This window comes from Malania oleifera, chromosome 1 (assembly GCF_029873635.1).
Source record: "Malania oleifera isolate guangnan ecotype guangnan chromosome 1, ASM2987363v1, whole genome shotgun sequence".
NCBI lineage: Eukaryota > Viridiplantae > Streptophyta > Magnoliopsida > Santalales > Ximeniaceae > Malania > Malania oleifera.
Window position 1 is genome coordinate 12,338,719 of NC_080417.1, and position 17,651 is coordinate 12,356,369.

Genomic DNA, 17,651 nt, shown 5'->3' on the forward strand with positions numbered 1-17,651 from the left:
CATGACTCGCTATCTTTCAGTGCAAGCTTAATATGGTTCCTGTTCACAAACTCAATGCACAGATCAAATACCAAGTGATTTGTCATTATCAAAACAGGATTGGACTCGTAGAGTCAACAATCTCACCCTTTTTGATGATGACAAATGCACAAGCAAAAATATATAATGGGTTACGCCTAACAAGGCTCCCCCTCAATTAATGCATCAAATATTCAATGAGTGACAATATGCTCATGTTCATATACAAAGTGTTTAGCCCGAAACCAAATGAAATATGAAATATGCTCATGATGAATATGCTATGCTCATAATAAATATGTTCATGATGTTTCAACCATGACACTAACAACGATTTCTCATTAACAATGATTTCTCCCCCTTTGTATATCTCACCCTTTGCATAACTTCAATCAAAATTTTTGCTCCCGATTTTTCTCCCCCTTTCGACATCAACAAAAAGGTGTAAACAAATAAATCATGAGTAAATGTACCCTTATGTTCTTCTCCCCTTAGATATCTTAAGGTTTTAGATGTGTCCAATTGTTGATTAATGCAATACCAAGTGATTATATCGTAAATGATGTTGCTTCCCTTGAATTATATCATCTAACATGATTCTAAGCAACCTCTCGACTATGCATAAGACCTAATTCATGCCTAATTTGGATAAAACTATCCTTCGCAAGTGCTTTCGTGAATATATCTGCCCATTGTTCTTCCGTGCATACAAATTCTAGTGTTACATCCCCTTTTTGTACATGGTCATGAAGAAAGTGATGTCGTATTTCTATGTACTTAGTTCGTGAATGTAATATGGGATTCTTTGAGATATTTATTGCACTCGTATTATCGCATCTTATAGGGATTGTTTCATAACTTAATCCAAAATCCTTCAGTTGTTGCTTCACGTAAAGGGATTGAGCACAACAACTACCTGCCGCTATGTATTCAGCCTTAGCTGTGGAAAGAGCAACTGAATTTTGTTTCTTGGAAAACCAAGAGACCAAGGAGTGTCCTAAGAAATGACAAGTACCACTAGTGCTCTTCCTATCCACTTTGCTACCCGCAAAATCAGCATCTGAATAACTAAGAATCTCAAAGGATGTGTACTTAGGATACCATAACCCAATGTCTACGGTTCCTATCAAATATCTAAGTATCCATTTAATAGCTAGCAAATGAGACTCTTTTGGAACAGATTGAAATCTTGCGCACAAACATACGCTAAACATTATATCTGGTCTACTAGCAGTCAGGTATAACAAGCTACCTATCATTCCACGATATAGCTTGACGTCTACTGGTATACCTTCTTCATCTTTGTCTAATTTCAATGAAGCACTCATAGGTGTGCCTAGTATTTTTTTCGTCTTCCATATTGAACTTTTTGAGTAAGTCTCTAATATACTTTGATTGATTTATGAATATTCCATGATTTTCTTGTTTGATCTGAAGTCCTAGGAAGAAGTTTAGTTCACTCATCATGCTCATCTCAAATTCATTTTGCATGGTATTGGCAAATTCATTACACAATTCTTTATCTGTAGCGCCAAATATGATGTCATCTACATATACTTGCACTAGGAGAATATCATCTTTCTTAGACTTTATGAACAGGGTTGTATCTATCTTTCCTCTTATAAATCCATTTTCTAATAGAAAACCGCTTAGCATTTCATACCAAACTCTAGGAGCTTGTTTTAAATCGTACAAGGCTTTTGTCAGTCTATACACGTGATCTGGATTCTTATGATTTTCAAAACCTGGGGGTTGTTCTACATACACTTCTTCATTTATATAGCCATTTAAAAATGTGTTTTTCACATCCATTTGATATAGCTTGAAATCCTTAAAAACTGCATATGCTAAAAGCATTCGTATGGCTTCCATCCTAGCTACAGGGGCAAATGTTTATTCAAAATCTATACCTTCTTCTTAATTATATCCCTGAGCTACTAATCTAGCCTTATTTCTCACAACTACACCATGTTCATCTTTCTTATTCTTATATATCCATTTGGTCCCTATGATTGACTTATCCTCTGGTCTGGGAACTAAAGTCCATACTTTATTTCTTTCAAATTCATTTAATTTTTCTTGCATGGACAACACCCAAGATTCATCTTCTATAGCTTCACTCACATTCTTAGGTTCTTCTTGAGATAAAAATGCAAAATGACTAACCATGTTCCTAAGAGAGGAGCGAGTGGCTACTCCACGTAATGGTTCACCTATTATTTGATATATGGGATGATTCTTTATGTATTTCCATTCTCTAGGTGATTCCTTAACCTCATTTGAAGTTTGATCAATTTCAATGGATGGTGGATGGTTCTTTAAGTTCATTTTTCTTTTTTTAATCATTCTCAATCGATAGTTCTTCTAGTTCCTTGTTTAATTCAATTTCATCTTCATCAGTTCTTTTGGAGAAGGGATTTGACTCATCGAACACTACATGAATAGATTCTATGACCGTCAATGTTCATTTGTTATACACTCTATAAGCTTTACTATCTAAAGCATACCTTAGGAAGATACCTTCATCTGATTGCACATCAAACTTTCCTAGATGCTCATTGTCTCTAAGCACAAAACACTTATAGCCAAAGACATGAAAATATGATATGTTTGGTCTATGGCCATTCCATAATTCGTAAGGAGTCTTATTGATGGTCTAATCAGAACTCTATTTAGCACATAGCAGGCGGTATTCACTGCCTCGGCCCAGAAATATTTAGGTAATTTATATTCGTTAAGTATAGTTCTGGCCATTTCTTGTATAGACCTATTCTTCCTTTCAACTACACCATTCTATTATGGTGTTCTAGGAGCTAAGAAATTATGGACAATTCTTAATGAATTACAATAGTCTTCCATGCCTTGATTTTTAAATTCTCTACCCCTATCACTTCGAATTTTAGTAATTGTGTATCCCTTTTCATTTTGGACTTTCTTGCATAGGTTTATAAACTTTTCACATGCTTCATCTTTGTGACCTAAGAATAGTACCCATGTGTATCTTGAAAAGTCATCAACTATGACAAAGCGTATGATTTTCCTCCAAAACTCTGAATTGGGTTTAGTCCAAATGAGTCTAAGTGTAGCATTTGGAGTGGCCTAGTAGTGGAGATCTCTTTATTCTTCTTAAATCTTGTTCTTGCTTGTTTTCCTAGTTGGCATGCATCACATATTTTATCTTTCACAAATTTAGTCTTAGGCAGTCCCTTAACTAATTCTTTCTTAACTAGTTTTGAGATTAAATCCATGTTTGCGTGTCTTAGTCTCCTATGCCAAATCCAACTTATTTCATTCATTGCAGATAAGCATGTCACACTCTGTGAAGTTAAGTTATCAAATCTTGTGGTATATACATTTTCATGACACTTAGTAATGAACAGTGTCTTATTATCAGTTTTGTGTTCAACTATGCACTTGTCATGTTGACTTATGCTCAATAAATTGTGCTTTAGACCTTCAACTAATAAAACATCATCAATAATGAATGAGGAATCATTATCGAATTTACCGACACCTATGATCCTTCCCTGAGCATTATTTCCAAAAGTAACTAACCCTTCATCTTTTAGTATGATAGATATGAATTTTGCTTTATCCCGGGTCATGTGGCGTGAGCATCTGCTATCCATATACCATTTGTCTTTTGAGGATGTTGATCTTAAGCAAATATGCAACACACGAATAAACAACTAGCTTTGGTACCCAGATTGTCTTGGCTCCAACAGGGTTAGGGCTGGATTGACCTCTGACCTTCCATACTTTCTTTATTTTTACATCTTTATTTTTGAAAGGACAGTCGAATTGTATGTGTTGCGGCGTCCTGGGAGCGCGTGTGCCCCGGGTGGCGAAATTAAAAATCAATTTTAATATTTTCATGGAAAAATCATGGAAAATGTCGGAGTCGCCACTAACCTTTAGTGCGGTTAGAACACATGATTACTACCCCGTTAGGGGTAGAATCGGTCTACATTACCAGAGTTGGGGTCGGGAGTTCGGTTACGCGAGGGGAAGGTACGAGCACCCCTTACGCGCCCGTTCTTACGAACGGTACCTAATTAATTTAAAATTATCCCTAAGTTAACCTAATAAGTCTTTAAATTACTCCTTTTTATGAATTTATAAATACATGTGAAAAATAAATAAATAAATAAAATAATAAATAAATGAAGATAATATATACATATATATTCCCTCAGAGCTTAGGGTACGTGATGCCCGAAGGCTCATACCCCCGCAATAAAATCATAGGGATAAAAAAAATTCAAAAATATTTAATAACGAAAATATAATAAAATAAAATAATAATAATCATTATCATAATGAACATAATAATAACAATAATAATAATAATAAATAACAATAGTAAAAATAATAATAAGGGTACTGATAATAATAATAATAATAATAATAATAATAATAATAATAATAATAATAATAATAGTAGTAATCCCATAATGGCAATAATAAATAATATTAATAGTAACAATACGTACATATTAACAATAAATACATATTCGTAATAATTTCACACATGATAATAATAATAATAATAATAATAATACACTATAAATAAAAGGTAATAATAATAACCTTCCTAATGGTACACACCCCTAATATCCTATAAATATCTTTACACCCATATGGAAATAATTAACAAAAGAAATAAACCAAATTTCAAATTAAAACATGGAAACCAATGCAAAAGTAAAGAAATAATGAAATTATGGAAACAAGGCATTGCTGAAAATAATATATACCAATACAATATGGTTGCCAAAATTAATACACAACCTTAATTATACAAATATTAAATATAAAGTGAGTACAATAATGACCAAAAACCCTAAGTACATAATTTATATGGAACCAATTTCAACCCTAAAAGTACACAAAGATACTAAGAAGTGATTAAAACCCTAATAAATATGAACATGACATAATCCAAACTCTAAAAAAAATACCTAAACCGTGATAATGTGAAATACTTAAAATCCTATTAAATATAAACGTTGAATAATCAAAACCCTAACGATACTACTACATGATAATGAGCCATAGTATATACAACACAAAATAATAAATCATAATATTACATAAATATGTACAATGACAAACCATAATAGATATGAATATGTATATATGATAATAAAACAATATGAAACAATGAGCCTTAATATTACATGATAATACAAAACAAATGTAATAATAAAAGCATATCATAAGAAAAATATATACATGCTGATAATACAATATTAGATAGTAAACCATAATACTACATATTCAAAAAAAAAGATGACAAGAAAATTCCAATATTGACACTTGAGACCCGATCAAACAAAAAGGAACCCTACAAAAACAAAATAAATCAATTAGTATTTATAATAAATATGACAAAAACCTAAACATGGATATTAAATACTAATATTACAACATTAAAATCCTACAATAATAATATTAATTATTATACATAACAAATACAATCAAAATTTAAACTTCCAATATTAAAACAAATTCCTACAATAAAATATTTACCACAATAATAATAAAACAATTAACCCTAAAAAAAAAATTTACCCATGAATATTAAATATTAAAATAAATATAAAAATCCTGTAGAATGAATGGTAATCATGTTATATATATAACAAAACCTAATCACACTTCCTGCATGTACAATGAGAATCCAGACATCAGAATAAATCAAAACAGAAAAATAAACCAAACATGAAAGAAAAAGAAAGAGAAAAAAAAAAAGAATAAAATAGGATAAACAAATTAAAAATAGAGGTGCACATGCGTGTGCGTTCTACTGTGTGTGCGTGTGTTTACCTACAGGAGGCTGCCGTGGGCGTACCGCAGAGGTGAGGGACGGAGATTGGGCTCGGAGAGCTGCTGGGGACTGAGAGACCGGGGCTAGTGTCGCTGGCGCTGTGACAATGAAATACAAGGGGCGATGGTGGCGATGGTTGATAGTGACAGTGATGGTGAATGGAATTTCTCCGGCGTTGCTGTTGTGTCCGTGGGAATGGAGGTTCTTTGCGGCTGTGAGGGGAGACTCACCGGTGAATGGTGAACGGGGAGTGAACCAGCGGCGGTGGGGGGTTCTAATATACTTGGTGGTCGTGGTCGTCTATTGTTGCTGCTCGGATAGCTGCTATGCACGGCTGTGGGGCTGCTGCAGGTGTAGACTGGAGGGTGGCTGGCTGTGACCTGCTGGTGTGGAGGAGGCCGAGAGGGGCAAGGGACTGTTGCTGGAGGCTGGGATGGATGGAGGCTATGGTTGTGAGATTGGATGAGAGGCTGTGCAGCCGCCCTCTGTGTGTGAGGCCGCTGCTGTTGCAGCAAGTGAGATACGTGAGGGAGAGATGAAGATGAGAGTTAGGTTTTTTTTTTTCTTTTTTTTTTTTGGCCGTCTGTCTGCGCTGCCGGTGTGTGCGCTCCCTCTCCCCGGCTCCGTTTCCTTTGTGCAGCGCCCTCTGTTATATATATAAAAAAAAAAATTTTGAAAACCTAAGAAACTTTCCTTTTTTGAATTTCTCTTCTTTTTTATTTTTTTATGCTTTTACTCTTATGGTAATAATGAAAAAGGAAATAATATTAATAATAAGTATCATAATAATATAAGTATCGATAAGATAATAATAATAATAATACTACTATATTAATATTAAATAATAATAAATAATTATGGTAAAAATAAAAATAAAGTATTATCAGTAAATTAATAAAAATAGAGTAATAATACAAAAAGTAATAATAATAATGATATATCAAAAACAACAAAATAAATGAAAAATAAAAATAAGTATAGTAAAGTAAAAATAAAATAAAGATAATAAAAGTACTAGTAATAAAAAATGAAAAATAATAATAATAATGATAATAAAAATATAAGTAAAGCACTAATAATATAGGAAAATAATATTAATAAAATAATAATAATAATAAGAGACCCCTTGTTCTGTTTGGCTAGGGCAAAAATAGGGTGTCTACAGTATGTAACCCAAATAGTATTTAAACCAAATAGTATATCTATAATGATTCTTAGTTGGAACATATGATTTTGATTCTTTTGTAAAATACCTCATGTAAAGATGTCTTTTCTTTATATTTTCCTTACCATTAAAATCGAGCCCTTCCTTTTCTAGGGAATTTCTTTGAGATCCTAGGAGCTTTTCAAAATTGTTTTGCCCTTCAATAAATTTACAAATAATTTCAGATTTGTCTTTCAAATCCTTTTCTAACTCCTCAATTTTCAAATCTTTATCTTTTTTGAAAGATGCATGGGATTCATTTTCGTGTTCAACTAGATTTGAAAGTTCTTTGACTTTGCTTCTCAACTCAGAAATTTTCTTTATTTTCTTCTCAAGCATTTTAATAGTGTATAGGTATTCTTGTTTCAGTTCATCATATGACATCATATAATTTTCATTTTCAGATTCACTAGAATAGTATGAAGATGATGAAAAAGATGATTGTACCTCAAGGTCATCATGTGCCATTAGACATAGATTAGAACCTCGTCGTCACTGGATTCAGATTCTGAATTGCTAGTGTTGTGTGTATCCCAGCCGACTTTCAACGACTTCTTCTTTTTCTTTGAAGATTTTACGAGCTTGGGGCACTCGGGCTTGATGTGTCTAACTTCTTGGCAGTTGTAGCATGTTGGTGGATCCTCCTTCTTTTTCTTCATGCTTTGCTCTCCTCTTTTTGATTTTGAGTTCCGGAATTTTTTGTTGAACTTTTTGTTCTTCTTCAAGAACTTCCCAAACTTCTTTGCTAGCAAGGCCATGTCATCATCCGTTTCAAAGTCGCTTCCTTCACTTGAATAGCTTGATGATGCCTTAAGTGTAGTGACCTTCTTAGCTTTACTCTGCTCATTTTTCCTCTCGTTTATTGCCAGCTCATAGGTGATGAGTGATCCAATGAGTTCGTCCACCGACATCTCCTTGAGATTTCTCCCTTCTGCTATTGCCATAGCTTTCGCTTCCCACGCTAGAGGTAATCCTTGAGTATTTTCCTGATCAACTCATAAGTAGGGTAAGTTTTTCCAAAAGCATTTAAAGAGTTAATGATGTGTGTGAATCTAGTGTACATGAATTGTATGGATTCATCAACCATCATTTTAAATACTTCATATTCACTAGTGAACATGTCTATCCTACTATCTTTGACTTCCTTAGTGCCTTCATATATAACTTCTAATTTTTCCCAAATTTCTTTAGCTGAGTTACATGTCATTACCCTATTAAATTCATTGACATCTAATGCACTAGAAAAGTAAGTTCATGGTAGTGGCATTGATTTGAACTGACCTCCAATCCTCTTCAGTATATTCATCTTCAGTTTTAGGTACATTAATCTTATCAATTACTTTCATGGTAATGTGATTTCCCTTAGTCACTATTTTTCATACCTTCCAATCTACGTTCAGTACATATATGCTCATCCTACATTTCCAATAGGTGTAATTTACACCATAGAAAATGGGTGGTCTAGTGGATGAGTGTCCCTCACTGAATGGAGTTACACAAATGTGTGTCATGTGATCGTTTTACAAATTAACTATCAAGTCTAAGTAAACCTACTCTGATACCAAATGTTGAATCAGGTGTAATCCCAAGAGGGGGGTAAATTGGGTATTTATAAATTCTTTGGCACTAATTTACCGCTTAAACCCTTCTTATATATTTACCAATAAATTCTTATTACTCAATTACTTTTGTGCAAGATTATCCAACCTACGCATGCAATATACACAATTTAAATGCAATGCTGAAAATAAATAGTAAAGGGAATAGAGAAGACAAACACAGTTTTATGAGGTTCAGCCGACTTGGCCTATGTCCTCGCCTTGAGCAACCACTCAAGGATTTACTAAAACCCTGCTCCTTAAAGTGGGACGGAGCTTCCCTTACAATCCACTGCTTACAAGAGGCACAGCTTCCTCCTACTCCGCTGCTTACAAGAGATACAACTCTCTCCTCACACATCGGTTCACACACCGAACCGTGTATACAATAGAATCTGAAAATTAACACTCAAAACAATGCTTCTAACAAAAGCTGGTGAGTATAATTCAAAATCCTAATATATTAACATATGATATAGCTTGATGCTCATGAATATATGAAAATGATACAATCGTTTTAATGTATGATATGCTTCAATACACAAATTCCTATTTAACCCCTATTTAACCAAAACTCCCAAGTAAAGGTATATTTAAAATGTTTTGGAGTAAACTGGGGTTCTTGATTCACTTTGCAAAAATGTACAAATATATTTGAAGTGAACTTGTTAACAAAAACTTTGTCTTGAATATTAAATCAATCAAAATCACCAAGTTTTATTTCAAGTATTCAATCACAAACTGAGTATATTATTTTTTAGAAAATATCCCTCAATTAAATGTATAGTTATAAGTACCAAGGATATTTAATCAAGCTTTAATATATCTAAAATATAAATCCTTTAGACAACACCCACTTGAATCAAAAAATCAATCAACCAAGTTAAATAAGTTTTCTCAAGTAATGATCTTTTCAAAACTCAATTTTTATACGAATATGCACACTCAAGATCAGAACTTTTCTAATGATAGTCAAGAGCACGTAATAAGTTGAGATGAGATGTTCTTAATAATAATAACTTGAAAGATCAAACCTTAATAATAGATTGAAGTACAGTTGAGTAAACAAGTTCCCTTTGAGAATCTGAGTTGATTTGCCCAAGCTTGAAGATTCGAGATTGAAGTGTAGGCAATCGTATAGCACTAGGAGCAGATTTTCAACGCTCTTTCAACAATGTGTGTTCTTCTCTTTCTTGTGTGTCTAACATGTGTTCTAGGGTTTAGATATTCAGAATATATAGTATATTACCCTTAGGATTGATCTCAGCCGTTGGATCAATAAAATAGCTCGCGAGTCCTTTTAATAAAAATATGATATTTAGACTTTCCCGCGACTTCAGGCAACCGAAGTGGGGTTCAGGCTCCTGAAGTGGCAACTTCAGGCGCCTGAGGTTCCAGGGTCAGGCAACCGAAGTACCTCTACCAGGTTCTATTTTCCCATTTAATTCTTCAGGCTACCGAACTTAATCTTCAAGCAACCGAAGAAATTCTTCAGGCGACTGAGGTTGAGTTCAGGCTACCGAAGTCCCCTTTTTCTCACTTATTCATTTCGAGTTTAAAATTCTGCTTTGCTTCTTTGCTTGGGTCTTTTATAAAACAAGTTTTCCATGATTTTAAAAAACCTTTCTAAACCCATGTAAGTTCCCTAATGATGTACATGAAATGCATGAATCCTAAAATCATTCCGAGTTATGTTGAACCTCAAATTAAATCATACGAAAATATAAGTACATGAGTTCTAAATACCCATTCCCAAGATATTCTTGAACTTTGCCGCTTGCATCTTGATTCTCATACTCTTTGAGTTCCATGGATCTTGCCAAGATTTGTTAGCTTTACTTTGTAACTTCCATGACTCGTTATCTTTCCGTGCATGTTTAATATGGTTCCTGTTCACGAACTCAATGCACAGATCAAATACCAAGTAATTTGTCATTATCAAAACAGGATTGGACTCGTAGAGTCAACACACAACATTCTTGAAGAGGAGTGACAGATACTAAATAAAAAAGGGCAAAAAAGTAAAGCACTCCTAACCACCAAAAGAAAAAATCCTAAACAAAATCAACGAGATTACCGAGGTTTGCCTTCATTCAACTATGTGAAGCAAAGTGTAACGCCCCGGACCCGCCACGTGGGGTCCAAAGTGTTAAGAGGCCAAACACGCGTCTCTGATACCATTCACGCAGTGAAAATAATTAAATAACCTCAAATATAATATACCAGAGTTCTATAATTACATAAGCAAACCATAAAATTCAATCCCATTTTTCATATTACAATATCAGTATGAAAATATATTAAACATAAAACTAAATACATAACCATTTTGATATCCACTCACAAAACTACCCCACCCTAGAGCTTTCTAAGCTCGATCACCTGGAAAACCTGAAAAGATTGATAATTCGACGGGGTGAGACACCTCTCAGTAAAGAAGAAATAATTTACAGCAGTGTGTGGCTGAAATGTTTAATATATAATTAAAAATATACATACAAACACATTCATAATCCAATAGCAACCAAGATAACGCATTCATAATCACACCATGGTCAACTTTTCTGTCACCTAATCACATGCCCACATATATGATTATTTTAACTGATAATTCCCGAGAATAGGGAAGTCTACTCGCCCATACAAGTAGATTCTCTCTGCTCTAGTGCTAACACCGAGGCACTCACCTTTCTTAGTAAGCCCTCGGGTTATGTATCCAAGTAAAGTCTTCGACAATAGGGAAGGTCACCCGCCCATACAAGTGGCTTCCCTCTACTTTGGTATCCACAAATAATTACCAGAGTACTCATCTTCCTCAGCAAGCCCTCGTGCGGAGTAATCTACTTTACCATAAATACTTAATTAGAGTTACACACACACACACACACACACACACACACACACACACACATATATATATACACATACCACAATCAATCCACACAGGATCATCCACATAGTCTTCAATCATACTCACATAGGGTCTATATCAACACGAAATGTAATTGTCCACACAGGACTATCAACCATACAACATACATGTCCACACAGGACTAATCAATCACACAACATACATGTCCACACAGGACTGGTCCACACAGAATGCAACACAAACCACCCTGTTCATGGTAAATAGGTAAACAAACTCCTAATATCATTGCCAATGTTTACCTCCCAATATAAACATCCATATAACGACCACCTCATACCACTGCCAACGTTATATGACAGTTATATCAGGTACGATATAACGACCTCCTCATACCACTGTCAACGCTATATTGCAATTTACATGAACTACAACACAAACCAATAGCAAAACCAATCACTCAACACATCCACACAAATACCACGGTATACACAATCATCCAGTAATTTTCAACCAAACAGAGTTCGCAACCCAACAATATTCGCAATCATAATGATTCATCATTCCACAGTACTCACAACCATTTAATTAGCAAAATGATTTCAAGCCACACGATTTTTCCCAATATAATATATAATTAAAAATAATATGTACAATACCTGCAAGGTTCAAAAAATTATACCTAAATATGTAGAATTTATACTCAAAATTAGCCGACTTAAAATTAATAAAAATGCTGTTATAAAATATTTTTCCTTACCTACTCCACGGGTTTCCTACTCAAAACCGAACAAAACGAGACCCTGTATTCCAAAAATTTCAACTTACTCAAATCTTAGAAAAATATCCATTTGATACTTCCTAAGTTCCAAATAACAATATTCGTTAAAAAAAACTCCAAAATAATTCACTTACCTTGATTTTGGGATGTTTCCCAAACCTCTCAAATCAACGATCAGCTCCCGCAGCTTTGTAGAGAACGATCCTACAAACCTCATGGTGGGTCCGGATCGTCAAATCGGGTCAAATCCAGCCCAAAATCGAAGAGAGAAGGCTAAGGATCCATTTTCTAGAGAGAGAAAGAGAGAATCCGAAAATTTTCTCGCTGAAAAATGAAAACAACTCTATTTATAAGCAGGACCTCGTCGACGAGACGCGTTGACTCGTCGATGATCCCATGAAGAACACTCATCGACAAGGCCATGAACACATCAATGAGTTTTAGAATATCTCAAACCCTCTCAGTTAATCCTTGTCGACGAGACATGCATACTCTACGACAAGGCTCAGAAAATTGCTCGTCGACGAGAAAAACAAGTTCGTCGACGAGCGCCTGCTTGTTATCCTTTTTAAATTTACTTTCTCTTTATTCTATTTCCCCTTTTTCCTTTTACTATCTTCCTTATTATTTTAAATAATTAAAATTTTCCGAATCGTTACACTAAGTATGATCATCTGACATTAAATTTGTACTAGGAAGATCTTATACTTATAAGGAACGTATGAGCTCCAACAATGTGAAGAGTTTTTTATAGAAAAATAATAATTGTAGGCCAAAACGGATAATATCTCACTAGATTAGATTGAAGTTATTATATTTGACATAGTCACCTAAAGATATTGTTATGTGGGTGGAACCTACACAGACATGTAAGTCATTATGACAAGGACGTCGTAGATTAGATGGGAGAGCAATCACAATTTAAATGTGAACTATAGAGATTAGGAGTTTACAATGATGGTTCATATCAATTACGTGGGATGATTTTTATAAGACAAAATTATGAGACTAATGGGTCAAAACAAATGATAACTTATCAAAACTACCGTTACACTAAGCTTTAACATGATCTTTCTATCAAAACTAAGAAAACCCAAAAAAGAAATCCTAATGCATACTAAGGAAACATATCTAGCAGGAATAAGAAAGAAATAATTGACAAGTATCTTGATTTTGCCGAAAAAATCCCTAATAAAAACCTTAAATAGCTTTGCTTCAAAATATAAAGCTTGAAAAGTAATTAAGATGCATACATATATATAAAATTAACAAATAAAGGTGAGATTTTCGCATTATTTAAGAACAAAAATAAAATTTTCATAATTAAAGAAGCACTTGAAGGGTAGGGGCACTTAAAATCTTCTTGGAAGGCCTTGAATTAAGCTAAAATAAATCAGAGAAACTCATAAAATAGCCACGTTAATGGGCAACAGACCATCAAATTAAGATCTATATTCAAATGGATGCCCAAAATCTCTCGAATTCCTATCGGCACAACACCTCATCCTCTCCTCCGTCCCCGTCTGAGTTTGATGAAGGTCAGGGGCTCTTCTGCTATGGCTGCTAAACCTGAAAATTTTTTTGAAGGGTGCCCGAAAAAATTATTTACTGACAAAATAATAGGCAGTAGAATTCATGTACTTTAATTTTTAGATCAAAATAAATAATTTTATGCTGCGTTTTCGTTTTTATGGTAAGGTTCTCATTGCACTAAAAAGATTTTGAAATAATTTATAAGAGCAGCGAGTGAATGAAATTTAATTTTTAAGATAAAAATATTTTTTAAAATTAATTTTTAAACTCTTAAATCCAGTTATTCTTAAAAGTTACTTCACACCCAAGTTAGGTTTGATACCGAAATTGTTTATTCTTCAAAATAAAATAGAATGAGCTCGCAATGTAATAAAAATTATATATATAAATATAAGAATTTAGAAACATTTTTCTTGTACAAATTTGTGTTATTTGATCTGAATTGAATTAGATATTTAAATAATTAATTTTTATCTTTTTTATATTATAAATTAATAAATATTTTTATTCTATCAATTGCAAATGTCGCACTATCAAAATTTCTTAGTATCAAAACTTTCTTTATAATTTATTTAATTTATTATATATGTGAAAGCATAAGTTATTTGGATTTAAGTAGATTTAAATGAATTTAATATAATTATATATTATAATTTATTTAAATTTAATGCAAATTTAAATGTAAGGTTCCTCCAAATATAGGATAAGAAAATTTTAATTGAGAATACCTTAAAATATTTAAAATAAAATAGATGGTAAAAAATTGTATAAAATAAAATAAAATAAAATAAATAATAAACGAATGGTGAAGTAAAATCGCTGACTTACGCCACGAATAATTTCAAAATATAAACATCGACGAGTTTACGTTCCGAACCTTACCTGGGAAACCCCTTTTGCTGTCCACTGTCACATCGCTAAATTGGTCCCGCCCGTCCGATTGATCTCCGATTTCTCCACGATCGTTGCGCGCCTTTGACTCCGCAGCGGCGAAAATCCACGTGGCGTTCATCTGTTTGTTAATCGTGAGCGTCGCGTAGTAGGGGATCCTGACACCCCTCGTCTGCTCCAGCCCCCTCATGCGGCCATTGACGAACATCAAACAGTCCATCAAGCTTTCCTTGGCCAACCCTTTCATGTCGTAAGCCTGCGATCTTCGCCAGAGGCTTTTGCCACGAGAGTTCACATTGGACAGGCACAGAGCTCGAGTGGCGTCGCTAATGGCGGATTCTGGGTCTCTGAGCAACAGATGGCACTGAGCTCTGTTGCTATGGAGAACTGCTCTCTCTCTCCTCACCTTCAATGGGCACAAGTTTAAAGCTTTGGAGTATTTCATCGCAGCTTCCTTAATATCCCCACGCCAAAACATTTCATTCCCTTCCTTTTTCATCACGCTCGCCATCTTCTTCCTCTCTGTTACTTCTTTCTCAGACATCATCTTCTCCCTCTTTCTTCTCTCCACCTTCAAATCCCACACCTCCTCCAATGTCTTTTCGGCTTTCTTGCTCTTCAAATTCAAGTTCCCGTACTTAATTTTGCAGTAATCCGATAACAATGTCTGTGTGATTGCTTCACCCACTTTGATTCTCGCTCTTCCCCTGCCAATGTTTCTGAGCTCAACCAAATCAGCGAGATAGAGGACGGCAAAATCCAACACTTTGTATCTCGTTTCTGGGTCTTTGAGAAGTAAAAGGAGAGAGTCAATGGCCATGTGCTGCCATTTATCCGAAGACCGGGAGACATTACCGAGCCTCCGCACAACTTCCCCTGAATCTGCTATGCTCTGTCTTCCCAATTTTGTGAAACAGAGGCTTCTGATGAGGCCAATTCCAGCGGGGGAAGTTCGATTCGTTAACCCACCCCACATTCCGCACAATTCCTTTAAAAATTCTCGCTTGCACATCAGATTCAGACACCTCTGTTTGCACGCAAAGCAGTTCAAGAGAAACAGAGACCAGCATTGGAGCTGGCTGGCCCATTCCTCTGCTTTTCTATTCTCCATCTCCAACCCGCCTACACCTCTGGTAAGCAACTCGCGATGGTACTTCAATCTCTTCTTTTCCGCCACCCCAACGAAGCTAAAATAAACCACATTGAGACAAGTGGAAGCTATCTCGATGGTTAACTTCACAATCTCTTCTTCGTGCTCTGAAATGGCTGCAAACGTTCTTTCGTGGCTGGCCAAATGGCCGAGGGCTCTAACGGCCACTCTCTGCTCGACCCAACTGATTTTGCCTCTGAGGAGGTCCATTAATGGCGGAATCACGCCGGATTCGACAGCTTTGTAGGCAAAATGGGGCATGTTCATGGAATAGGATCCAATAATGTGAGCGGCATGGTAAGGGACGAAGATGTTGTGGTGTGTGAGGAGCCAGGATGCGTCGGTGAGGGATCGGCGGATTAGATTGGCCATGCATTGGAAGACGCCGAGGGAGGGGAACTCGGGGTGATTGGGATGCGAGACGGCGAGGTGCCAAAGGCTGCTGAGGGCGAGGACTTGGTTGTGGCAACGGCGGTCGTCGGTGAAGAGCATCGCTCTGAAGCAACGGGCGATTGCGGCTCTTCGGAGAAATGAGTCGGTCTCGTTAATGGCGCAGAAGAAGCATGGGTTAGAGCAATATAATTTATGCTCTGCGTCGGCAGCGCCTGCAGCCGCCATCTTCTTCTTATGATTATTTGAGGTCTTCTTGTTGTTGGCTGAGTTAATGTGTTGGTGATGCCACTCCATGGCTGAGCTGAGAGAGAGAGAGAGAGAGAGGAGACGGTGACTGGGAAGAGGGAGGAGGGAGGAGGGAGGAGGGAGGAAGATTGGCAGCGAGCTAGGTGTAGTCACGCGGCAGGGAGAGAAAAGGACGTAGATTAAATAGTGGATTTCATTCCTAATTTCGTTTGGGTCAAGGGGTCTTAATTTTCATTATGCTCTATTTGGTAACTTAGAAATTGTGGTGAATCAGAGAAGTAAATGTTTTCTTTTGAATCAAGTTTGCCCTCATCAGTTTAGTTTAGGTCATCTAGGATCCCAAACTTCCATTATGATCACAAGAAAATTTCTCTAGTTCTCATATTTTTAGTCCTTTACTTCCTCATCTAAAAAATAAACTAAAATTCTTTAGTGAAATAGAAAGAAAAGGAAAAAAAAACAAAAAACAAACAAAACAAAAAAAACAAACCAACAACAACAACTCTATGGAGCTTAATATTCCATCTCTTGTTTCTCGATCCAAGCCAAAAAAAAAAAGGAAAGGAGAGAAAAGGGATTCGTATTAGGAGATGTGGCTCGTATGACTGTCGGCAACCGCACCACCTAGCCGAAATTGTTGAAGCTAGAGATGGACGGCCGCCAACAATTTGCCTACCATGTTGAAATGCAGTTGCCTTGTTTTACTTCCTCCCCCTCCCATATGTGTATATATATATGTGGTAAGTTGCAGCAGTTTAGTTGTGTTGTATTATGTGCAGCAGAGAGCTGTGTGTGTGTGTGCATGCAGAGAGTTGCAATGTGAGAGAGCTGAGAGCTGTATTGTGAGATTGCAGAGAGGTGTGGTGTGTTGCGTGTGAGGTAGAGCAAATCCTTGTAAAGAGAGTGAGAGAGGAATTGAGGGCAGTAGCCTCCTCCTTCTCCTTGTATAATTCTCCCAACGATTATAGTGGATTTTGTGCTCTCCCGTGGACGTAGGTCACAATGGACCGAACCACATAAATCTGGTCTCGTATTTTGTGTTGCGTAATTTTTTCTTGTGCGACTGTTGCTCGTGGTTAATTTCCCAACAAATGGTGTTAGAGCAAGGTTGGAGCAAAATTGTCGGATCGAAGCAAAA

The 17,651-nt window shown here is 35.6% G+C and overlaps 1 protein-coding gene across 1 annotated transcript; it reads right to left on the bottom strand.

Annotated features, from left to right (window-relative positions):
- Nucleotides 1-14,674: 14,674 nt before the first annotated feature.
- LOC131149543 (uncharacterized) lies at nucleotides 14,675-16,561 on the bottom strand. Its single transcript, XM_058100122.1, has one exon. The coding sequence runs from the start codon at nucleotides 16,559-16,561 to the stop codon at nucleotides 14,675-14,677; it is 1,887 nt and encodes a 628-aa protein (XP_057956105.1).
- Between the last annotated feature and the right edge of the window lie 1,090 nt (nucleotides 16,562-17,651).

What these genes read in the sequence shown, in the direction of transcription:
- LOC131149543 (XM_058100122.1), bottom strand. Translation starts at nt 16,561, where the DNA reads ATGGAGTGGCATCACCAACACATTAACTCAGCCAACAACAAGAAGACC.